Source organism: Ictidomys tridecemlineatus, chromosome 4 (genome assembly GCF_052094955.1).
Source record: "Ictidomys tridecemlineatus isolate mIctTri1 chromosome 4, mIctTri1.hap1, whole genome shotgun sequence".
Lineage (NCBI taxonomy): Eukaryota > Metazoa > Chordata > Mammalia > Rodentia > Sciuridae > Ictidomys > Ictidomys tridecemlineatus.
This window is the reverse complement of record NC_135480.1, coordinates 42,826,128-42,848,248: the sequence shown is the minus strand read 5'-3', so window position 1 is coordinate 42,848,248 and position 22,121 is coordinate 42,826,128. Positions and strand designations below refer to the sequence as shown.

Sequence of the window (22,121 nt, the reverse complement as noted above, 5' to 3'; positions counted from 1 at the left end):
ACGAAAGAAAGCTGTGTAAGTCTGGATTTGAGAATTTTAGGTCCTAAATCATGAGTCCAGCTCTTGATTTTAGTAAAAAGGCAATCATATGATCATGTAAATATACAGTATGAGAGGAAGAGTGATGATAATGTAGGATAAACTTCATCAAAACTATTCCTCAACAGCCCAAGGCAGAAGGCCACGTGACCTGAGATGTAACCCTGATTCTGCTTTGTGACCTTGGAATAGTTACTTGACATTTCTGGGCTTTGATTTTTATACCTATACAGTTGAATGGTAAATCTTGTAGGATGGGTACGAGGGATTTAACTCTGGGGTTCTTTACCAGTAAGCTACATTCCCTTTAATTTTATTTTGAGACGGGGTGTCACTAAATTGCTGAGGCTGGCCTTGAACTTGCAATTCTCCTGCTTCAGCCTCCCAAGCCGCTGGGATTACCGGTGTACATCACCACACCTGGCATGGTTATAAATCTTGATATCATCATCTCACTGAATTATAAGGATCCAATGAGAGAATAATGGAAGTCCTTGCAAAGTTAAAATGCTCTAGCCACGTATAACTTGATCCCTAATCAACTTGAGTAAAGCAGTACCACCAACAGAGCAATAAACACTCAATGAGCACGATGTGGGAGATGCTCTGCCCAGTGTTCCTGCATGTGCTCACCTGGTCCTCAGCAAATACTAGAAAGAAGCACCATTGTAAGTCCCATGCGCAGATGGGGTAGCAAGGCACAAAGACACAACTAGCCAGGAAGGACCAGAGCCCGACTCCAAGCAGTGTGTCTCGTCTGGTTTCTGGAAGATGCATCGGGACCTGCAGCACTGATCTCCAGGCTCCCAGCTGGGCTTCCTCAGGGAAGATAACCACAATTATCCAGTGAAAACAGACTCATCTCTATCTCGTCCCTGCAGACAGGCTTAGTGATTGCCAAGTGCAGAGAGCCTGATGTTTACAGACTCCAGGAGCAAAGGGTTCCAACTGGGACAGTGAGAACCCAGCAATGCTGGGAAACAGGGAGCCAGGCCAGGCAGTGGAGGCTCCCACAGGTTACGGGGTCCTGTGAATGTGGCTGGGATTTCCCTTTCAGGGTGGGCTTCCCTCACAGTGTGCTGAGTGGGTCTCAGGAATCATCTCCTTGAGCAAGCAGAGGCAGGGGCCCACCTCCCAGGGCAGGCTGTCCTTTCCATGTTCTGTGCAGTCAGGGCTCTCTCTCTGCAGTGCCCCCTACAGGGCAGGGCTCTTTGCCTCTCCCTGTGTGAAGTGCTGTTTGCTCACCTTGGATTAAATGGATTTTGATGAGTTTTGCCAACAGAAGATCGGGTCCTTCCTGGCCAGCTGTGTCTTTGTGCCTTGCTACCCCATCTGTCAGATTAGAGCCCTGGGCACCCCTCACAGAGCACCCCACAGGAGCCTTCCCAAAGATGGACTGGGATGGCAAAGGGACGTGATAAAAGGTAGAAGAACAATCATTGAAAGAATGAATGGCCTTTTTTCCTGGACAACAGGAGACCCAGGAAGCATGAGCACTGTCACAAAACATTCAAAGGCTGTCCTGAGGCAGGCCAGCTCTGTGGGCTTCCAGAGGGTGAAAGTAGAAAGGCCAGGGACTGGACTAAAAAAAAAAATGCAGAAATGTGCAGAAATCTCGCAGATAGAAATAGATCCAGAAGGGCGAAGAAGTGCCTTGGGGGCAGCCAGCCAGGCTTACTCCATCACTGCAGGGGTTCAGGCAGAGGTCAGAGGCCCTCTAAGCAGGACGCGCTGGCAGGAGGGAGAACTCAGGTCTTTCCAGCTTGCACAGCTCGGAGTCTAATGTTTTGCAAGGAGGGAAGATGGGTAAGTGGGATAGGGCTTGGAATGTAAAGGGGATAAACACAGCAAATTCCCTGTGCTGGCCTCTCCCTCCTGCCATGCAGGACCTCACGTCTCCCTCCTCATGGAAATCCTGGCCCTCATCCCCGTGTCCAGCCTTAGCTTCTGGAACTCCCTGAGACCACAAGATTTTGCTATTACTCCATCCCAGAATGACAGCGAGTCCAGTCCCTCTCCCCTTTCCCAGCCTTGCTTGTCTATGCCCTGCTGGTTGCCAGTGGCACTGCAGGATCAAGGAACAGGTGACTCACTCTGGAGCTAGTCCTGTCACCTCTCTCAGGTATCATGACACCTTGACTTGGGTTCAGAGCCCTTGCCTCGGGAGCAGTGGTTCTCAATCTTTAGTGGGCATCAGAATCAGCGGTCAGGCTTGTAAAAATCCTGACGGGCTGGGAGCCATGCAGTTCTCATTCAGTGGGCATAGGGTGGAGCCCAAGAATTTGTATATTACAAGCTCCCAGCTGAGGTCGATGCTGCTGATTGCCGACCACACTTTGAGAACCACTGTTCTAGAAGACCTGCGAGATTTGAAGGCTGTCCTGGGGCAGTCTTGCTCTCTTTGGCCTCCTGTGAGTGGAAATGGCAGGAATGACAGGGAACATTCTAAGGAAATGCAGAAAGGCAACTGGCCTCAGGTTCCAGGCCATGGAGTCAGTCCAGGCTGTGTTGGAATTCTAGCTGCACTCTTGGTGAGACGTTTGTCGACTGGCAATTTGCTGAACACTTTCGCGCTGTCGTTACTTATACTGTAAAATGCTGATGGTACCACTTCCACAAGTTTATTATGAGGATTGAAGATGGCGATTTATATAAAGAGCTTAGACAGTATCTGGGGCATGTGTATAAATACTCAATAAAGGTTAGCAGTTTTTATTGTCGGAATGAAATGGTGGGAATTTCAGACACCCCAGGACCACCTTCAAAGAAGAGTGGCATCTGATCAGAGAGAGACAGGCCCAAGTTCTGTTCCAGTCGTGCTCATTGTTGTTCTTTACCCTGCTGCTCCTGGCTGAAAGAGGAGGTACTCTTTATCATCCTTGACATCTTGGCTTTGTGTCAGGAGCTGGCCACACATTCTGGGTGACTTGTCCTTTGCTGTGACTCTCCAGGAGCCTGCCTGATAGGAACCAGATCATGTATAAGACACAGGACAAAGAGGGAGTCATTGAAGTTCTGTTGCCACAGTTCTGATGGAGCCCCGTGGCCTCTTTCTCTCCATACTCATGTGGTCTCTGGGTTAGTAGTTATAATGCTGTCAGTGCAGGCTGAAGTCTCCTGCCGCAGTCTCAAAATTAAGTGGGAGAACCTAGGCATGACTCCAGATGGTCTTCAAGGGTTTCTCTAAAGTGGGGAAGCCTCTGGGTAAACAGAGACCAGGTTCCACCTTGTCAGAAACATATCCTGAAATGGGTTCCTCGGAGTAGTATGTACCTTGAGAAATGCTCTCACCTACTATTTGCAAAGAGTTCTGTAATTAAAAAAAAAAAAATTTTTTTTTGAGAAGTTACACTATTCTCCTCTTATCTGCAGTTTCACTTTCCACAGTGCCACTTACCCATAGCCAACTTGTCTGACATGGAAAATTCCAGAGAGAGAGAGAGAGAGAGAGAATAAAATAAATAAAATAAGATTTGTTTCAGCATATTGTTTTATTTTATTATTACTTATTGTTATCAACCTCTTACATTGCCTAATTCATAAAATAAACTGTATCATAGTTACAAAATTATAGGAAAAACACAGTGTATACAGGGTTCAGTACTATCAGCACTACCTGCAGCTTTGGGCATCTGCTGGAGGTCTTGGGATGCCTCCCCAGTGGGCTAGGGGATTTTGGGACTCCATTTCTAGATCCTTCTCAGTGCTCCAGAATGCCCACTGGCATATTAAGTCTCCCTGAAGTCCTATAGCTAAGACACTGTGTATGGCTACTGAGCATCGTTAAGTTTTGTTCTCACCAACTAACTTGGGGAAACTACTTTAGGAGTGTACAGTTTTTCAGGTGCCTTCGCATGTAGGCTCTCATCTCATCAGGTTTTCAAAACACCCCTGAGAGATGAATATGCCCTTGCCTATTTCACAGGTCAGGCTGAGGTGCAAAGAGCGTGGTCACTTGCCCTAGATCATGAGGCTTTTAAAAGACTGTCTGCAATTGGAGGGCCTGAGAAAGAATTTGATGCATTTGATGGAATCTTGCTAGTAGTAGCACCAATCATTAAAACAACAGCACAACAAATAGCAACAACAACAACAAAACACCAAGTAGGGTAGCACTTTTTACTTGTCAAACCACTTTCAGTTGAACAATTTATATTATTTATTATTTATGTGTTTTCTTAAGCTCACATTTTGATTATGATGTTATCACACAGAGAGACAGAACTACACAGGTCAAGAACATGGATTCTGTAGTCAAATGGGGTTTTAAACCAAGCTGTGTCTCTTCCTAGTTATGTGACTTTGGGCAAGTTTGGGGGTTTTTTTTGTACCTGACCCCCCTCCCAGATAAAATGTAATTTTCATACCTATATTGTAAGGTTACTATGGTGATCCAGTAAGATGTTACATGAAGACCTCTCAGAAAGGTATTCAGCACATGGAAAACTTAGGCAAGTTCTAGCTTTTGTTGCTGTCATTGTCTTTGTTAATAATAGTAATATTGTGTAAGTCCACTTGGTTTGAGAGCCTGTGGAGAGGGCATTTGGATAGCAGCCAGTAGGTCTCAGGCCTAGCTTGGCCCTCTCATTAGGCAGCTTTGGACAGCTCACTTAACCCCTCTGGCCTCAATGATCTCCTTGGAAAATGGGATCACATCAACCATCCAGCTTAGTTCAGAGTGTTTCTGAGAATAGCTGCCAGGGTAACTGATGGGACAGTGTTTGACAAACATAAAAGCAGATCCTAGGGAATTTCCAATGTTCCCATTTAACTGGAGCCTGAACAGGAGGAAGTTGTGGAAAGAGGATGGGTTGGCTCTGGGGACGCTCTCTGCTAGTTCTGCTGCAGGAGCTGAGAATGGCTCAGGACTGCTGAGGCTGTTCCAACAGCAGTAATTATGAGCAATGCCATTTCATGGACTAACATAGAAGCCAAGAGCCAGTCAGTAGCAGTGCTCAGAGTTCTTCTTTGCTAGACAATGGTGCTCTCATTCTGGGATTTCCCAGATTGTCCTTTGTAGCCTTCTAAATAGAAAGTGATTGTCTTGGCTGGGGCTTATGTTTCTTCCTGTTTACCCTCTTCTCATGTCCTATGGCCCAGACCCAGGTGCCAGGGCAGCTCTCCCCTGATGGTGCTGGTTGAAGGCCCCTGTCATAGGCTGGGTGAAGGAGCATACCCTGTACCTGCTGTGCACACATCATACACACACATGCGCACACACACACACACACACACACACACACACACACACTCAGAGACAGCCAGCCACCTCTAGGAGGATTAGGATGCCTGAACAAAACAGAAATCAGTTTCCTCACTACTTTTGTCCCAAGGGAAATACCTCCACACCTCAGTCAGGTAATAGATTTTTTAACACACTCTGCAAGCATTTGGTTAATTGCTCAATCACAAAACTTTTCCATGAAAGGCAACTGCATCTCTTCCGGCAACAGGCTGTTAGAGAGGCACTCAGTTCCTCAACAGTTCCCACGAAGTGCAGACCACAGCCCCTTGGCAAAGATGCTGCCTCTTCAATCGCTAACCTGAATCCCTGGTGACCAGATCTGGCCGAGATTGAAAGGGCCAATCCTACAGGGAAAATAAAATCAACAAAACCACATCAGCCTTCTCCCCACCAAACGGCTGCCGTGGAAAACAAAACAAAACCCAAAAAACCCAGCGAGAGTCTGAGGGCTGTTCCTTTCCAAACAGTTCTCTGAATCGCTCAGATATAAAACCAGAACCAAAGACAATGTTGGAAACCTGCAAGCTTTTTAATGCTTCAACAGTAACTTCAGGTTTCTGTGCCCACAGTTCTGTGGCAGGGGTTTTGGTTAGTTTTTATAGTTGTTGTTTTTTTTTTTTTTTTTTCTTTAAACAGTTTTCTTTCACTTTACACAAACTGCTGGCCCACCTGAGTGGGCAGGCAAGCCTAAAGTAAATCTTGTAGCCACTTCCCCCCAATGTCTACAACCCCCACACCCTGACACTGCCCTGGGTCAGAGATGGGGGTGCAGCTTCTGGCCAGTAGTGGAGGCAGGACTGGCTACATGGAGACTTTTCCAAGAGGGGTCAGAGGTCACACTAAGATTGCACAACTTCAATCCTTATCTGCTTCATTGAGATGATGGGGGGAAGGGGCTGGGGGAGGAGCCTCAGGGCTTAGGATGTTGAATTGAGCAAATAAATACCAGGGGCACCTGGTAACTTTCAGATTCCAAGGGAAAGCATGCCTGCTCTTCAGAGATGTGTCTGTCTTGGAAAAGTAAAAACAAAACAAAACAACAACAACAAAAAACCCTGGATCTTTCAAGTGTCCTGAAACTTTACTTTTACCTGAGCCTCTTCCACATTTGGTGATGCTTTGAGGTCTATAGAAAGAAATAAGATGTAAGCCTTGCTCCCCAAAAGCTTGCCTTCAAGTGATATTTAAAAGTGTCAGGTCTCCAGATTCCCAGCAAACAGTGAAGCTCTTACACAGTGAGGGCATCATGAATTTCTGACTTCTTGCTGAGGGCCTTCCCAAGTTGCCCTCATGGCCCAGTACTCCCAATCTCCCCATGAAACTGAGTTTATTTTGAATATATTTTGCATGGTACAGTGGATGGAGCTCTGTCCAAGAGACCTGGATTCTTCTGAAAAGTTAGGTAATGAAATGGGGTGATCTTTAAACCTCCTACAGGCCTGCCACTCTGGATTTACTAATTCTGTTGAATTAACTCAATGATAAACCAACTATTCTGAATGTTCAATGATGAATAACAGAGTACTTGTTCCTAAGCAATTAAAATCTAGTAATGATAATATCAATGTTCAGCCCCACAGTAACAAATGAAATGTACCTACCTCAACTACAAGAAGCGTTGGACAATAGGACATAGGAGAGAGAGAAAGCAGGTGTGGAGGACCATAGAAGAGAGGGTAAATAGTTATGGTTGGGGGGAAATCTGAAAGAAATTCACAAAATTAATTTTGCTCTGAGTCCTAAAAGGTCAACATGATATCATTTGATAGAGCATGGAACCATAGAAAGACATGGAAAGACATTCCATGCTGAGGAAACAGCCTGAACAAGGTGCGGAGGTGTGAGCATGCGTGGCCTAGTCCAAAACACAACCCGCAGCGACACTGGGCTGGGAAACATTACCCCACCACTTGACCCCCACCACCAGCACAGGAAAAAGTGTTTGAGCCTGAGGACCCAGGAAATGATAAATTAAGCCCTATAAAGGAACATATTAAAAGGCAGTGGCATTTAGTATGTGCATTGAGGAGTTGCCTTTACATGATTTTATCTCAAAGGAAAAAAAAAAGGAAAAGGTTGAGGGAAGGGAGAGAAATCCTTTGCTGTCCTTTCTATTCATATCAATATCAATTCATTTCTGGGCTTGTCAGTGTGACGTGGTCTGCCCTCCTGAAAGCCAAACATCTTACTTTCAAACCTTCCAAGGGCCTTGGATCCCCTGCATATCCCCATCTGACCTTTTAGCAGGAGCCCACTCCCCTCCAAGCCTCGTGGAGGGGACACAGCTCCCACTGAGCTCCGGACCACTCTGTAGCAGGCTTGCACACAAGAGTTCTTTCCTGTCCAGGAAGGATTAGCGCTTTTCTTCAATCTGACATTCGGGTTCTGAAAAGCCTACCAGCTGTATACTTCCACAAGCCTTTTATTTTAATTTTTATCTATTATCTTCTTTTACACCCTAGATCGCTGGGCCCTCCTAGAACGGGAGAGAGGTTTTAAGTCTTTAAGCCCCTTGCAAAAATGACTGCGCACAGGTTGCCTTCATTATCTCAAGGATAAAAGGTGTACTTCACCATTTTTGACCATTAGCCACTAATATGGCTAGGATTCTCATTTGGCAGATGATGTGAAACTCCCCTGTGGTATTTTATTCTTCAAGCCCAGTTATCTGGGGCAGGGGGACTAAGGACTCCCTAGAACAAGCTATCTGGCTTATTCCCTCCTCCCTGCTGGAGTGGCACACTGCAGCAGATCCTTCTGCTGTTGTTCCAAGACCTTGTAAAAGCTGACATCCCCCCCTCATGTGTGGGTGGAAAGGCATCTCAGCCCACATAGTGCATTTGGAGCAGTCTAGAGAGCCCACTTTGTCTGAAGTTCCCCTGGCCGCCCCCACCGTGTCTGAACATCTCCCCATTAGTCATTGCTTTGGCTGAAAGAGTGGAAGACCCCTGTTAAACTGAAGTGCCTTATCTGGGAAACACATTAAGCTATTAACAGCTGGACACAAATTAGTTTATCAGACAGGGGCTGAGCTTGCAGGATCTACAGTGAAAAGGAAGCATATAGATCATTGGTTCCAGAACAGGAAAAGCAGGCCTTTGGATAGGCAGCTGTCACCCAAGGGAGCAGCAGTGGCACCTTCAGGATGCCAGGCCTCAGGCTCGGCTTTCTGCCTGATCTCCCCACGCCCCCCTTCATTCTGCCTTAAGGAGCAAGGAAGGTACTCTGACTCTCATTCAGGAGATATTTGTCACGTGTCTACCACAGCTGGGCAGGTGATGAAAATTTGGAGAGGTTTATAGGAGGGAAGACAGACACAGGGATAAGTGAGTACTGAGTAACAAGGGACAGATCTCTTGGATGCTGGGGATGGAGAGGTGTGGAGCATTGCACAGCCAGTGAAAGGCAGGTACAATCTCTGGGGTCCTTCCCACAATACCAGGATTTGGGGCCCCACCTTGTGACTTCCATGAGAGTACAAGAGGGGTCACACTCAGGAGAGGGCCCAAGCTTGAGGTGAGGAAGAGTCACTTACTGCCTGCAAGGGTCAGCACCAAATTATCAGGCCCAGGGGATGGGTCAGAAAGCCATGAGCTGAAAAGAGGCCAACAGCCAGGAGGAACCACATTTCAGGGGAGATCAACACAAGCATTACCCCTCATGGTCAGCAAGGCTGAGCTCTTCCCCCTAACCCACATGCAAGTTCTGGTGGAAGATTACAGAGATGGGTGGAAAGAACAGAAAAGTGTGGAGAGAGGCAGCTTGGATGTGAATAACTCTCAAAAAGGTTTCAAGGAGCCACTTTTGTCTGCAAATCTGCAGTGCCCTGACACCTGTTTGGGTGAACTCACAGCCCTTGCCTTTGGAGCTTCCTAGAGCATGCAGCAGTGGCTGGCTGGTGATGTCAGTTGTCTTTTTCATACACTCTTACTGCATGCCTCCTGTGATTTCAGCAGCCACCTAATCTGTGTCCCTCCCATAGCCTTCACCTTTTCAAAGCTCTCCTCTCACTGTTACTAGATAGGTTTTCATGAAATGAGAACTTGGACAAATTGTTTTATAAGAATAAAAGGTAGAATTCCCTTTATAGAAACCTGTTTGGCCCAGCCTGCCAAAGGAGTTTCAATTTCTTTCACTTGATGTCTACATTCTGATCACACAAAACCTGTCGTACTGTTTCACCTCTGTGCAACCTGCCACATGTTATTCCACCTTCCTAAGGTGCTTTGCTCCTCTTGTTGGACCTGCCTTCAGCCTTCTAGATACAGGTCCGTGTCACTTCTGTGTCACCTTCCATGTTCCCAGGCTCATGCATAGCTTTTCCTTTATGCATCACTGTATACTGTGTGGCACTTGTTTGTAGTACCTGTTGCATTAAGTGCAACAGTGTCTTTTTCCCTACTGGACTGCATGTGTGCATGGTAGGGTCACTTGCACGCATGTACAATCACACACCAGAATGGGACTCTTCCTTACTCTCAACTCCCTGGACCCACCTGGGTTAAAATGCTTCATAAGGAATATGCACTAAGTGAGCTGGGACACTATGGTCTGTAGTGTGTGAGGTCTGAGGAACAAGGCTTTATTCCCTTCAATTAAAATGAGGGCAGGTGCCTTCAGTATCTCCCTCCCTACCTCCTCCTTCCTCCTTGCACCATGAATGGTACTTTCCATATTTCACCAGTAAAGATTTTGATTGAGAACTAATTGTCCATTCATCGACTTCCTGGAGGTGTGTGTCTTTCTAGCTATCTTTGAAAGCACTATGACCCTATAAATGCTTCCCCAGAGAGCACACAGAAACCCAGTCTTGTAGCATTTTCAGAGGCTTTGAACTCTACATCTTCCTACCCAGCTCAAAGGGACCCCTAGTTAAAAAAAAAAAAAAAAAAAAAGCACTAGACAGCTGTTTTGCACTTTTAGCCAATAAGATTTTGTCAAGCTTTATTTTTGGAAAAAATAAGTTATTTTAGGATTTGGTTTCCAAATATATAAGTATATTTTAATACAAAATGTTTTTTCAAGTGACACATGTTCTCCCCTTATATGTTCCCCCAGGATGTTCCTCTTCCCTTGAGACTACAAAATTACTCCCTATGTTTCCATCTCCAGAGACAGAGGTGCGCACATATAAGGTTTCCTTGTAGCCATTCAGTCTTGTAGGGCCATGCATTTCTTTGTAGGGCCTCAGGCAGGATGTCTGGGCCTGGCTCAGTCCTAATTGCTGATGAAGCTGTATGAACTCATAGTGGGACAGTCACATTGAGCTCCATTCTTCCAGGCATGGGGACCCAGTTGGGCAACAAAATGGTCAAGATTGTTGGAATTTGTCATCCAGTTAGATAAGGCAGAAAATGAATAAGAATAAAAGTTGGCTTAGTTAACACAGTGAGCAGAACACAGGAAAAAAGAAAAATAGTAATGAGATAGGAAAAGTTTGCTGCATTAGAAGTCCTATGAGCAGGTGATGTTAAAAATTAGATCATAGGTAGGCCTAGGAGAACAGTGTCTCAGGTAGAGGGACTATCAGGTGCACATCCTGAGCTGGGAAGAATTTTGTTTTGATTGAGAAGAAACAGAGCCACTGTTGCAAACTGGAGCATAGTTGGCAAGGCTCAGAAGGTGGGAGATCAAATAGCAGGTCATAGAAAACTGAAGATTTTTTAACTCTGAAGGGAAATAAAATCCTGAGAGACATATGTAATATGACAACATTTTTATTTTATTGGTATGTTTTAAAAGATCACTTTTAAAAAGATTGGAACCCATTTTATCACCTCCCCTACTACTGAAAAGAATACGATATAAGGCAACTCATAGCTCTTATCAGTAAGTGAGAGCCAGGATTTCTATCCTCAAACGTCACTGTTGCCCAAATCAGAGACAAGCACTGCCGTCTGGGTGGCCAGTGGCCTCTTGCTGTGGAGAACTGAAAGAATTCTGATGCTTGTCAGGATACTAAAAGTTTTGGGGGGTCATGGAGGATCGCTGTCAGGTTAGAAGATGCTGGACCCCTGAGGTCAAGAGTTAGGCAGGAAAATGGGGGGAGGAGAGCGTCTAGTTCCCCAAAGTATCAGAGAAAGGCACAGGACAGCTTGCAGCAGGTGGGGGAGACTGAAGAGGAAACAAAGGCCACAAGGCCGCCTCTCATGTCCTCTCCTGTCCCTTCCTCCTCCTGCCAGGGCTACGGATGTCCTTTCTTTGGCAGCGGCCAGGTGTGTTTGAAAACACCCAAGCTCCGTCCTTCACGTAGCAGGAAATAAATGTTGCTGGGGCAGCGGCGTGTGGGCTAGCGCAGGGTGTGTGTGTGTGCATGCATCCATCCTACAGCCACAGTTCCAGGTGTTCCGGGGGCGGTGGCCCGAGAGAGTGGCTCTGTGGAACTACTTGGGTGAGTTTGGTGCTGAAAAGAAAAATGCGATGGAGCTGAGCACGGGTGGGGAGCGGCAGGGGAGAGTGTCGGGGTTGAGGACCCGGAGGACCAGGAAGACACAGCCCGCGCTCCCGAAGCCCCTCTCGGGATCCTACCCCTCCCTTCTGCCCAAGGCTGTCCCGCCTCCCCGCCCTCCTCCAAAGAGTTAAGTACCTCCCGGCTCCGACCATCTCTCCCCCTTCCCTCCGACCCGCGACAGTGGCGAGCCGCCCCACTGAGCGCCGGGGGCCACGCGGGGCTGCCGCGGGCCAGCGAGGGGGCGGAGAGCCGCCGGCCTCAGACCCCCTCCGCCCCCGTCCGCGGGCCCCAGCGGCCTCCGCGCCGCGAGGAGCGGGCGCTCGGACGCAGGGGGAGTTGTTTGATTTGGCGGAGGCGAGGAGGCCGGCGGGGAGCGCGCGACCGAGGCACGAGAGCCGGGCGGCGCGGGGCTCCAGGTCCGGTCCGCCCCGGGTGCCGGGGATGCCCACAGGGGCTGCGGCCGAGAGGACCACCCGGGACCCGGGACCGCGCGGCCGGACCTTGCCGGCGCGCAGGCAGGTGCTTCAGCTTCTCCCCCCGCCCCCCTTCTTCCTCTCCCCCTTCCCTCCTGGCTCTGAAGTAAGATGAGCGTGATGCTGTGGCGCTGGGAACAGAATAACACCACCATGAAACTGGTAAGGGAGGACCGCAGACCTCACTCCTGGGCACTGCTCTTCTACCCCCCACTCCTCCCCGCGCCCCTTTAGGAATTGTCTCCGTGGTGGAAAGCCCCTGATTCCGTACTTGGTATTTCCCTTATTGTTTTGAAGATTTATTTCAGGGTGTGTGTGTGTGTGTGTGTGTGTGTGTGTGTGTGTGTGTGTGTGTGTGTGAGAGAGAGAGAGAGAGAGAGAGAGAGAGAGAGAGAGAGAGATTGAGATTGAAGGGGGTGGGGCCGGGCTGCCTTATCTCCTCGTCCCTTGCACCTACGAATTCCTGTGGCTCTATTGGGTTGCAAGCGCCTCCGGGATTGCCTCCTGCTTGCTAGTAGGTCTGTGCTCTTACCGTGGGTCCGAGGTCAGCGTGATCTGCCTCTCATGCCCCAGTCCGGTTCCCCGCATGGTGTTTTGATACTTTGGGATGCACGCGGGTGTTGCTCTTTATTAGGGTTTTGGCTTGTTTGCCAGGAAAACAAAAACAAAACGTGAGCCCTTCGTGAATATTTATACGTGTCCTCTCCAACGGTCTCTCACTATGTCTTAGTTCTCTTTTAAGCTTGCAAGATCCATCCAGGCTTCAGGTACTTTTTCCCTCCTCCGTTTTCAAAAATAACCGTCTCTTCCTCCTGAGAGAGCTGAGAAAAGCAGCGATTGCCTAGCTGCCCAGGAAGCCTGAACTATTTCCCCATCCCAGGCAGGAAATCTGATCAGAAGACTCTTCTCTGGTTTTGCTTTTGTGATTTAAAAAAAAAAATCAGATGGTTTTAACTGGCAGAGACCATAATTTCCCCCATTGAAGTCAGTCATTGCTGTGGTCAAATCAGTTAACCCCCTTGAATGTCAGTTTCCTCTTCAGTGAAGTGGGACAGATTCCCAGCTTGGAGAACTGGTGGCAGGATAAGAAATCACATTTGTGGGCCCTACTTATAAAAAGGACTCAATCATGAGTAGGTATTAGTAAATTGGAGTTCATGCTCATTAGGGTAGACTTTGAAAGATACCCCTCCTTCCCCCCCCCCCACACACACATCACAGCAGCCTCATTGAATACCAACATGCTAAATCAACCTAAGCCCCATTTTTCATATAATGAACTTATTTGTTGGAAAAATGGCACCTTGCTTTTCATACTTCTTGTGTTATGTTTGGCCTGTCTAACTTTAACCTACTATTTTACAACTTCATTTAATGTGCTATAACATTAGCAGACGTTATGCACCTTTGCTGCACTATGTCATGATTCCAGCTCCCTAATCCTTTCCTGGAATCCTTTTCCTACCAGACTGCTATGGGAGAGCCCAGAGTTTCAGTTCATTTCTCTCCAAGTTACACCTGAGATGCCACTCTAATATATAGCAGAGGAAAGTCGGGCCTTGGTCTGAACTGAATAGGTTGCCAGACCTAAAGGCTTTTGGAGGGGGGAAGAAAAAAAGAATTATTTGCCAGGCAAGGAAACCATAGAGCATCTCGGGGATGACTTCTGGAGCTTGGTGGCAGGTGGCGGTGAATAGAGCTGGTATGTCCCCTCTGTTCCAGTATTGCCTTTAGCCTATGAAGGGAGTTTTCCTCTACATGGGTCAGAGGTCAGCCTTTATTGGGTCTGCCTGGATCTTTAGACCTGTCTCACTTTTCAAATGAACTGTGAGGACCACCCAAGGTAGTTGTTGTGGTCCACCAGAGTCCCCCCTCCTCATCAGATGGAGGACAGACCAGAGGAGCTCAGACAATCTGAAGCAGTTACTATATTGTGCACTCCATACACTCCAGGCAGGAAAAGCCTGAGTCTTGCCATTCAGAGAGCCTCAGATATCCTCAAGGATGGACCTCAGCTATTCTGCAGAATCCTGGGGCCACTAATACATCATGGGTTGATACATCATTAGTTTGCTTTTTGTTCATTCATTATTGACTGATTGAGGTACCAGTTATTTGCTGTATGATTTGTGCAGAGCTCAGGCTTGGCAGAGAAGCAGCCTGTGATCATCCTAAAAGGCAGTGCTCACAGGTGCTTTTTGGTGTGAATTCCAGCCTTGCCACTTACTAATCTCTGAATCCATTTTCCTTTTCTGTAAAATAGGGTTTAACAGTTCCCTTTCCCCAGGTTGTGAAAAGATGAAATGTGATAATCTTAAGAAAAGGATCCAGCTCAGAGTCTGAAACATGAATGTCTATTAAATGGGAACAGTCATCATTATTATTTTCTTCAGGCGTAAATGAGACACAGTCTCCTTCTCCAAGCTGCATTGTACTGTTGGGTGAATGGCTTGTTCTCCTAATGGGCTTGGGGAAAACAAACCTTTCTTACCTTTGAATCATTAGTGGCCCTCAGCAGGAAGGAGCTCCCCGGGAACATCTTGGAAGTCAATTGTGTGTGAATAACTGCCCCAGAATGGGGCCTGGGGCCAGAGGTGGGTGCTTGAACTTTTATCACTGATGCAGTTCAATAAACATTAAGTCGGTTAACCTACAGCTTGAGAATTCACTGTTCTGGTTGAGTAGTGGAACTAAAGGTTTGCTTCATGTTTTATTTTAAAGCTAATTGGATAAAAAAAAAATAAGGCAAAAAGGCCAAGAGTAATTAGAGGCAAAACTTGTCTTTGTATTATCTCTGCAGGAGAATTTCAGAAATGCACCTGCCCATCTGGGATAGGGAGCAGTAACTGGTAGATTCTCCTTCAAATCTGACAGGGTCACGGGGCTTTGATGAAAGTGAGAGGAGGTGATTGCTCAGGTCTGAAGCACCACTGAGAGAGGATAAGCTTGGGCACAGCCAAGGACCATGATGTGGATGATTCTGACATTCTTATCTCCTGCAGTTCTCTTCTTTAGGTAAAATTGAGAATGGTGAGAGAAAGGCACCGGGGGAGGCCACCCTCACAGCTTATCTTTTTGCACAGAGCCTGGGCATCCTACTCAGAGAGTTTCAGGCAGAGCTCTGCTCAGGAGCTACTGGCTGTGCAGCTTGGGACCCATTGTCTAGCCTCTTAATCCCTTAGTTTAGCCTCTTAGTTTCCTCTTCTGTAAGTGGGGACCATAGTACCTCACAGAATTACGGTGAAGATTAGAAATACAATACATTAGGTTTTGAGCTCAGGGTTCAGCAACTAATTGATGGGAAGTGAATGGTTGTTCTTATGATTAAAAGATGATCATAATCATAAGAATGCTGGGCATAGTGGTGCATACCTGTAAGCCCAGCTACTTAGCAGGCTAAGGCAAAGGATCGCTAGTTCCAGGCAAGCCTTGTTATGAAACTCTTCTCAAAATAAAAAATGAAAAGGGCCAGGCATGTAGCTCAGTGGCAGGCAGAGCACTTGCCTAGCATGCACAGAGTCCTGGGTTTGTTCCACACCATCATTCACACACACACACACACACACACACACACACACACACACACACAGATCCAGTTGGGTGTGCATGTCTCTGCTCAGATAAAAGACAGAAGAGCAATACTAGCAATATTTGCAAAGATTAACAGTGCAGAACTGGAGCTGGGGAGATGACCAGAAATTTCTTTTATCTACGCTTTTCCTTATATACCAAATTTTATGCAATGACTGTATACTTATCACTAATGAAAAAATTTTAAAATATGCTGAAATTATATTTTAATAGTTAACAAGTATTGAACCTTTATTTTGAGCTTTACACACGATTCATTCTGTTTCACCTTCTGCATGAACTATGAACTAGAAACTATTATTATCCTTCTTATCCAGATGAGGAAATTAAAGCTCCTAGAATTGGAGACTTGCCTCAGCTTCCAGGGCTAGTGACTATAGAAGCTCTGCTTGGATGGCTAAGGCTGTGCATTCACCTGCTCTGCCCTGTTACCTGGGAGCCCAGCAAAGGAGCAGGGCTCAGGCAGAGTGTGTGTGCCAGGAGACCCTGTGCTTCTTGCTGTGTTTCTCTTTTCACTTGCTAAAAATGCCTATTATCCTCTTTGGTCTGGGAGATTCTGGGAGCCAGGTGGAGAGGAAAGTCAGGGTTGGCTGGGTCATCACCCTTCAGAGTCCTGAAAAACACTTTAGGGGCCCTTCCTCAAAATGAAGGAGAAAGTGGCTTTGAATGAAGAATAATTGAGAATAATGATGATGAGGGAATGTGCCTCTGACCTTTGACACCCCACCCCAGAGGCATTGGTCAGAGACCCTTTGGGCCTGTCTGTAGTCAGGCTAACAAGTAGGTTAAGAGAGGTCAGTGGGTTAAAGGGCCTTGCCTGCCTCTCTGCAGCTATATTGCTCCCTCCTGAAGGCCAAGCTGCTACAGACACTGCAGATCGGAGCTCCCAGGCATTGTGTTTAAAATACTAATGCTTCTAAAGCATGTTTTTTTTTTCTTTTTCCAGCTTTACTGAGGGATAATGGCCAAATAAAAAATGGTTTATGGTGTTAAAAAGGTGCACAATGGGGTGATGTTAATATACATACACTGTGGAATGATTACACCATCAAGCTGATCAGCACATCTATCACCTCACCTCAGCTCTCACTCCTCTTTTTATCTACAGAATGATTCTCATCTTAACAGCTTCTGCTTTTCTGGATAAAGCACATTGACACTTCCTGGAGACTATTCCCATTTCATGCTGGAAAAATATCCTTAATTTCTGCTCTTGGGACCTTCTAAGACTTTCTCCTACTTTCCACTAATTGTAACTGGCATAGATTTTTGCATCTCCCAGGTACTGAAATCATATCCATTTTCTGTTAATCCCCCAAATCCCAAGGGCAAGAAATTCCATCCTTGTCTCAAGAAACCAGGTTGTAATATACAGGAATATTTCCATATGACTTTCTGCTGTGGGTAAGGAGCCCTCTGAGTCTTGATATACTTTTCAGTTCTAAGGAAGGTTTTGACTTTGCTTAATTACTGGGAAAATGATGACTAGAATATCAGAGGAGAGGAAAGGAAAATCATGAAATTAATAAATGACTTCCTTTGGATGACATTTTGAGGTAAAACATTTTCCTTCAATTTTGTGTTAATAGAGACATAGAGATTCATAATTGGTCCCCCGGTGACCTAGCAGTGCTTACATTACTTATGCAGTTGTTTTTGTGTGGAGCTAGCAAAATACAAAAAAAATATTTTTATTTGGTGTTGTTTCTGGCTTCTCTCTTATAATACCACCCACGCAGAAGACTTGTGGTTACGTTTTTTCTTCAGGGTCTCTAAGCTCTCCCAGACATGTGGACCAGACTGCCACCTTCAGTTCATTTACCAGCCCAGGGCTCCTCCCAACTTCTGATTCAGACGTTGTTGCAGATGTGCCGACTTTGATGCTGTAAGAGTTGCAGCCAGGGAGGTGGAGAGGTGGCGAAAGAGCCCAACTAACCACTGAGAACACGTAGTAGAGCAAGGGTTCAGAGTGAGTTGACAGCTGTTGCTCAAATAGAGTGACAAGAAAGTGTGGTAGAAATATTTGGGAGGACTGGGAGGTGGGAGAGGATTGTCCTTGCCAGCAAAATACTGACTACATCCAGTTTTAACATTGTGGAGCAGGACAGGGGTGAACCCCTGTATCATGTATTGTCTTTGTCATAGTGAGAGATGAACTTTGGGCTTACTAGGTACATGATTGGGCCTGTAGCACAACCAAATCGACAGGGTAGTGCCATGCTTCAAACAGGGACTTGCCAGTGTTGTGGTTTGGATATGAGGTATCCCTCGAAAACTCCCATGTGAGACAATACAAGGTTTAGAGGAGAAATGATCGGGTTATGAGAACCTTAACCCAATCAGTGAACTAATCACTTGATGGGATTAATTGTGTGGTGATTAAAGGCAAGTGGGTGTGGCTGGAAGCAATATGGCATTGGAGGTGTGGCTTTGGGGTATATATTTGTATTTGGCAAATGGAGACCTTTCTGTCTGTCTTCTGATTATCATGTAAGCTGCTTCCCTCTGCTACACTCATCCACCATGACATTTTGCTCTGAAACTGTGAACCATCAAATAAACTTTTCCTCCTCTACAGTTGTTCTGGTTGGATCTTTTAGTCACAGTGGCCAAATAGCTAACTAAAACACCAGTTCCAGTGTGTGCCCTGGGCTTAAGAGGATGGTTGGCTGCAGACGGCCCAGGGATAAGTCTTGTTTCACAGTTGAAGCTCCCATCCATTTCTCTGGCACTGTCACTGACGGGAAGTTTCAAAACTAACTCGACAGACTACACGTCATCCCCCATCAGAAACCTTTCATGGGACCCTGCTTACTAGTGGATAAAGTCCTGTTTCTCCATAGCATTTAGGACTGTTTGGCTGATGTTTTAGACCTTCCTCTGCGTGGCTTTCAGATAAAAGTTGTTAATTCCACAGCATGGCCAACCAGTGATTTCTGATTTCACTCCTTTTTCCACCTGTCAAAATACTACCCTGCCTTCCTAAGTTCATATCAAGTCTCCTTTCTTCTAAGTAACCCCTGATGGCCTCTCCACCTCCTTTGACCCTAATAGACAGTAATGTGAGCCCACCTTTGGTGTCATACTGCCCTAAACTCTTGACTGTTGTTGTTTGCTCTGCTTCTGCTATTGCACTTGGAATTGGGGCTAGATGCATGGACACTGGACACAGCTTGGCCACCGGCTCTCTGTCACTTTGGAAGAGTGTTATTTCATCTCTCTGAGCCTCAGTTGCTTTGTAAAATGATGATGATAATAGTCCCAAACTTGGAGTTGTTGGAATTATTTAATAAAATAATGTTTTTAGAGCAGCACCTAACCCATAGTGAATGCTCAACGAATGTCAGTTATTGTTTTGATGCTGCCACTGCTTTTATCCATTCAACAAATATCTATGAAATTTCTACTAGGTTTGGAGAGATAAGCCAGTAAATTAAAAAAAAAATCTGCTTTTGTTGCACTTGTATTTTAGTGGAGGAAACAGATGATAAACAAAATATTTATTAATCTTATGGAGATAAATGCTAAGGGGAAAGATACAGTGGAGTAAAGAGGATAGGGAGGGGATTAGTCTAGTGCATGGTGGTTACAAAAGGGCTTCATTGTTGAAGTGGCATGGTTGTTATGTAATATAATAATGATCATCATCTCTCCTCACAGAGGCATTGTAAGAAGGTGGCTGTATAATTTATCATTCAAGCCAAATCATCCCTGAGGGTGAAAGGGGTGCTGTTAATAACTGCAGTGGGATAAGGTTGTAAATTGGTCCTGTCTTGTGCACACTGAGATCTATTTATAATTGGTCACTTCAAGTATAAGAAGCAGTAAGGTGTCAGAGAGACCTAGATTAAAATATTGGGGTCTGGGCTGGAGATGTGGCTCAGGCAGTAGCGCGCTCGCCTGGCATGCGTGCGGCCTGGGTTCGATCCTCAGCACCACATACCAACAAAGATGTTGTGTCCGCTGAGAACTAAAAATAAATATTAAAAATTCTCTCTCTCTCTCTCTCTCTCTCTCTCTCTCTCTCTCTCTCTCTCTCTCTCAAAAAAAAAAAAAAAAAATTGGGGTCTGCCACTTTTAACTCTTTGATCCTGGATGAATCATTTAACCTCTTGGCATCGCAGTTTCCTTGCCTGTTATACATACCTACTAAGGAAGGGTTTGTGAGAACTAATGCACTTAGTACAGGACCTGGCACCTCCTAAGCAGTCAGTAAAAACTCATTACCACCATCATCATCAGATCAAGGTGAAAAATTGTTCTTTTGGGGATCTCTCACTGTGCCAGGGAAGGAGCCGAGGATATACAGGCGGATTATTGTTAGGGTTGGCAATTTAGCTGTGGGGTGAGCTTGAACAAGAATTGACTTGCTCTGCCCAATAGTAGTCTTCATTCATTCTTGTAGAGCAAAAGAATCACTCTCCATGGCTGGGGAAACTGCAGGAAGAGTTGGAAAGTCAAGTCCAGGATTAAGAATCTTTGAAATGTTAGTTAAGGAAGAGGTTCTATGACAACCAGCCCCCCAACAACCCACTTCACAATGAAGAAGACGTATGAGCCTAGAGGGCTGAGGCGATCTGCCCAAGGCCTCATGGGTTGTAAGCTGTTTCAATGCACCTGCCATTACCCATCCTACAAATTGGTGTAACAAAGGTTATAAAGACTGAGAAGAGAGAGCATTTAGAATTCCACCTGGAGAAGCCATGCTTCTCTGAAAATGGGCTGCAGGTGACGTAACCCTGCCATATCCCATTACCCTCCGGTACTTGGCTAATCTTTGTATGAAACTTGTTTTGGTGAAACTTGAGCCTGGAGAATCCAACTAAAGTATATTACTTTCTCACTGTTGAATGCCTCCTAGACTTGGGGATAACATTTAATCTAAAGTGTAAGATGATATTTCCTGAGATAGCAATGAGTTCATGTTTGAGAATTAAATAAACTGGGTTTATTGCATTGGTGGCTTTTTTTTTTTTAAGTGTTAAGTGTGGTAGTAAATGTTCTTTCCACAAAATAGTATCTGGCGGCTGTGAGGGGAGCAGTGGGGAGCTTGGATATGGTAGTTTTCAGTCCTTAGAAATTATCTCAGAACCTGTCTTGGTAGGTGCTATTCCAGATTGAACCATATTTTGGGTTAAGGGGACCCTTCTTTGAATAATAGATTTCTAACCCAGAAAAACTTGGGGACAAATAGATTTATTTTAGATGGTTTCCTACACACTCCCTGCCCTTTCTCCTTTGCAAGATGCTTATTGCTTAGTAAAGTGTGACTGCCTACTTACTATATACCAAGTAGGAGGGAAGAGGTTCAAAGACCTTGTTGGACAGCAAGTTGTCAAAAAAGGAATGAGACAATGTTGGGAAACTGGAGTTTGATGCATTATCCTTTTCACTTATTTCCCAGAAGTGGTGCATATTATAAGGGTGTGGAGACTGACGTGCAATTGAAGCAGAGTTTTTCAAGCAGTGAATCAGAGTTTCAAGGCCATACATGGTATAGTTCCCAGATGTTTAAGCTGCTAATCCCTATTGACTGTGTCTCCCAGGTTGCAGTTTGGATAAAGAATCCCATTTCCTATGCCACCACCCTGCTTCACCTTGAATCTGTAGACACCTGCTAATGCATAAGCCCTGGGAGAGCAGGTGTGGAGCCTCCTTCCTCTTTAATTCCCCCAGAAACAACAGAGCACGTGCACACATCCAATATTCAATCAATGCAGCAACCATAAGCTCATTGTTTTGTTTTTTTCAACTTAATGCAAAGTTGAATGACATCAAATCTAGGGAGGTTTATTGTAAGGTTAATGAAGTAACTGGAGTGGATCCAAGCAATAGTTGGTGGGAATTCCCTGGGTTCTCCGTGGGTTCTAAATCTTTTGGTCCTAGCTGTAGTTCTGTTCCTGCCCAGTAGAGGTCTACTCCAGATTCAATGTTGGTTGAGTGGTTCAGGGTTCTGTAGCTGCTTAGGCTGTCCCTAGTCAGAAATTTTCTGTCATGTGGCTGCCCAGGTAAATTGGGCCAGGAATACAGAGATCTGCCTTGTTTCTGTCATTTGCCTGCCTTTTCCTCCCCTCACCCCCGTCACATCTACACATTTATATCTACCTTCTTTGGAAAATGGGGGCCTAGAATGAGACTTGAACAAACCAGCAGTTCCTTTACATCAGAATTTAGTTTATCACAGATTGAACAAATTGCTCAGGATTTCACCATGTATCCCAGGCTGGGAGTTGGTGGATGTTGGGGCTCGATTTAATGGAAATGGAGTTAGTTCACCTTTTATTACTTGTGAGGTGTGTTGCTGTGCTTTGGGAGCTGAGGG

At 45.7% G+C, this 22,121-nt stretch overlaps 1 protein-coding gene across 12 annotated transcripts in view; it reads left to right on the top strand.

Annotated features, from left to right (window-relative positions):
- The window catches only part of Nav2 (neuron navigator 2), a 689,076-nt gene that overhangs the window by 364,108 nt on the left and 302,847 nt on the right, over nucleotides 1–22,121 (top strand). The window contains exon 1 of one of the 12 annotated variants that reach the window (XM_078046353.1): nucleotides 12,154–12,370. The exons of the other annotated variants lie outside the window; for them this stretch is intronic. Within the exon in view, the coding sequence (XP_077902479.1) occupies nucleotides 12,320–12,370 (51 nt within the window). The 5' untranslated portion in view covers nucleotides 12,154–12,319. Of the gene's footprint in view, nucleotides 1–12,153; nucleotides 12,371–22,121 lie in introns of those variants that run through there. 12 annotated transcript variants of the gene reach the window in all.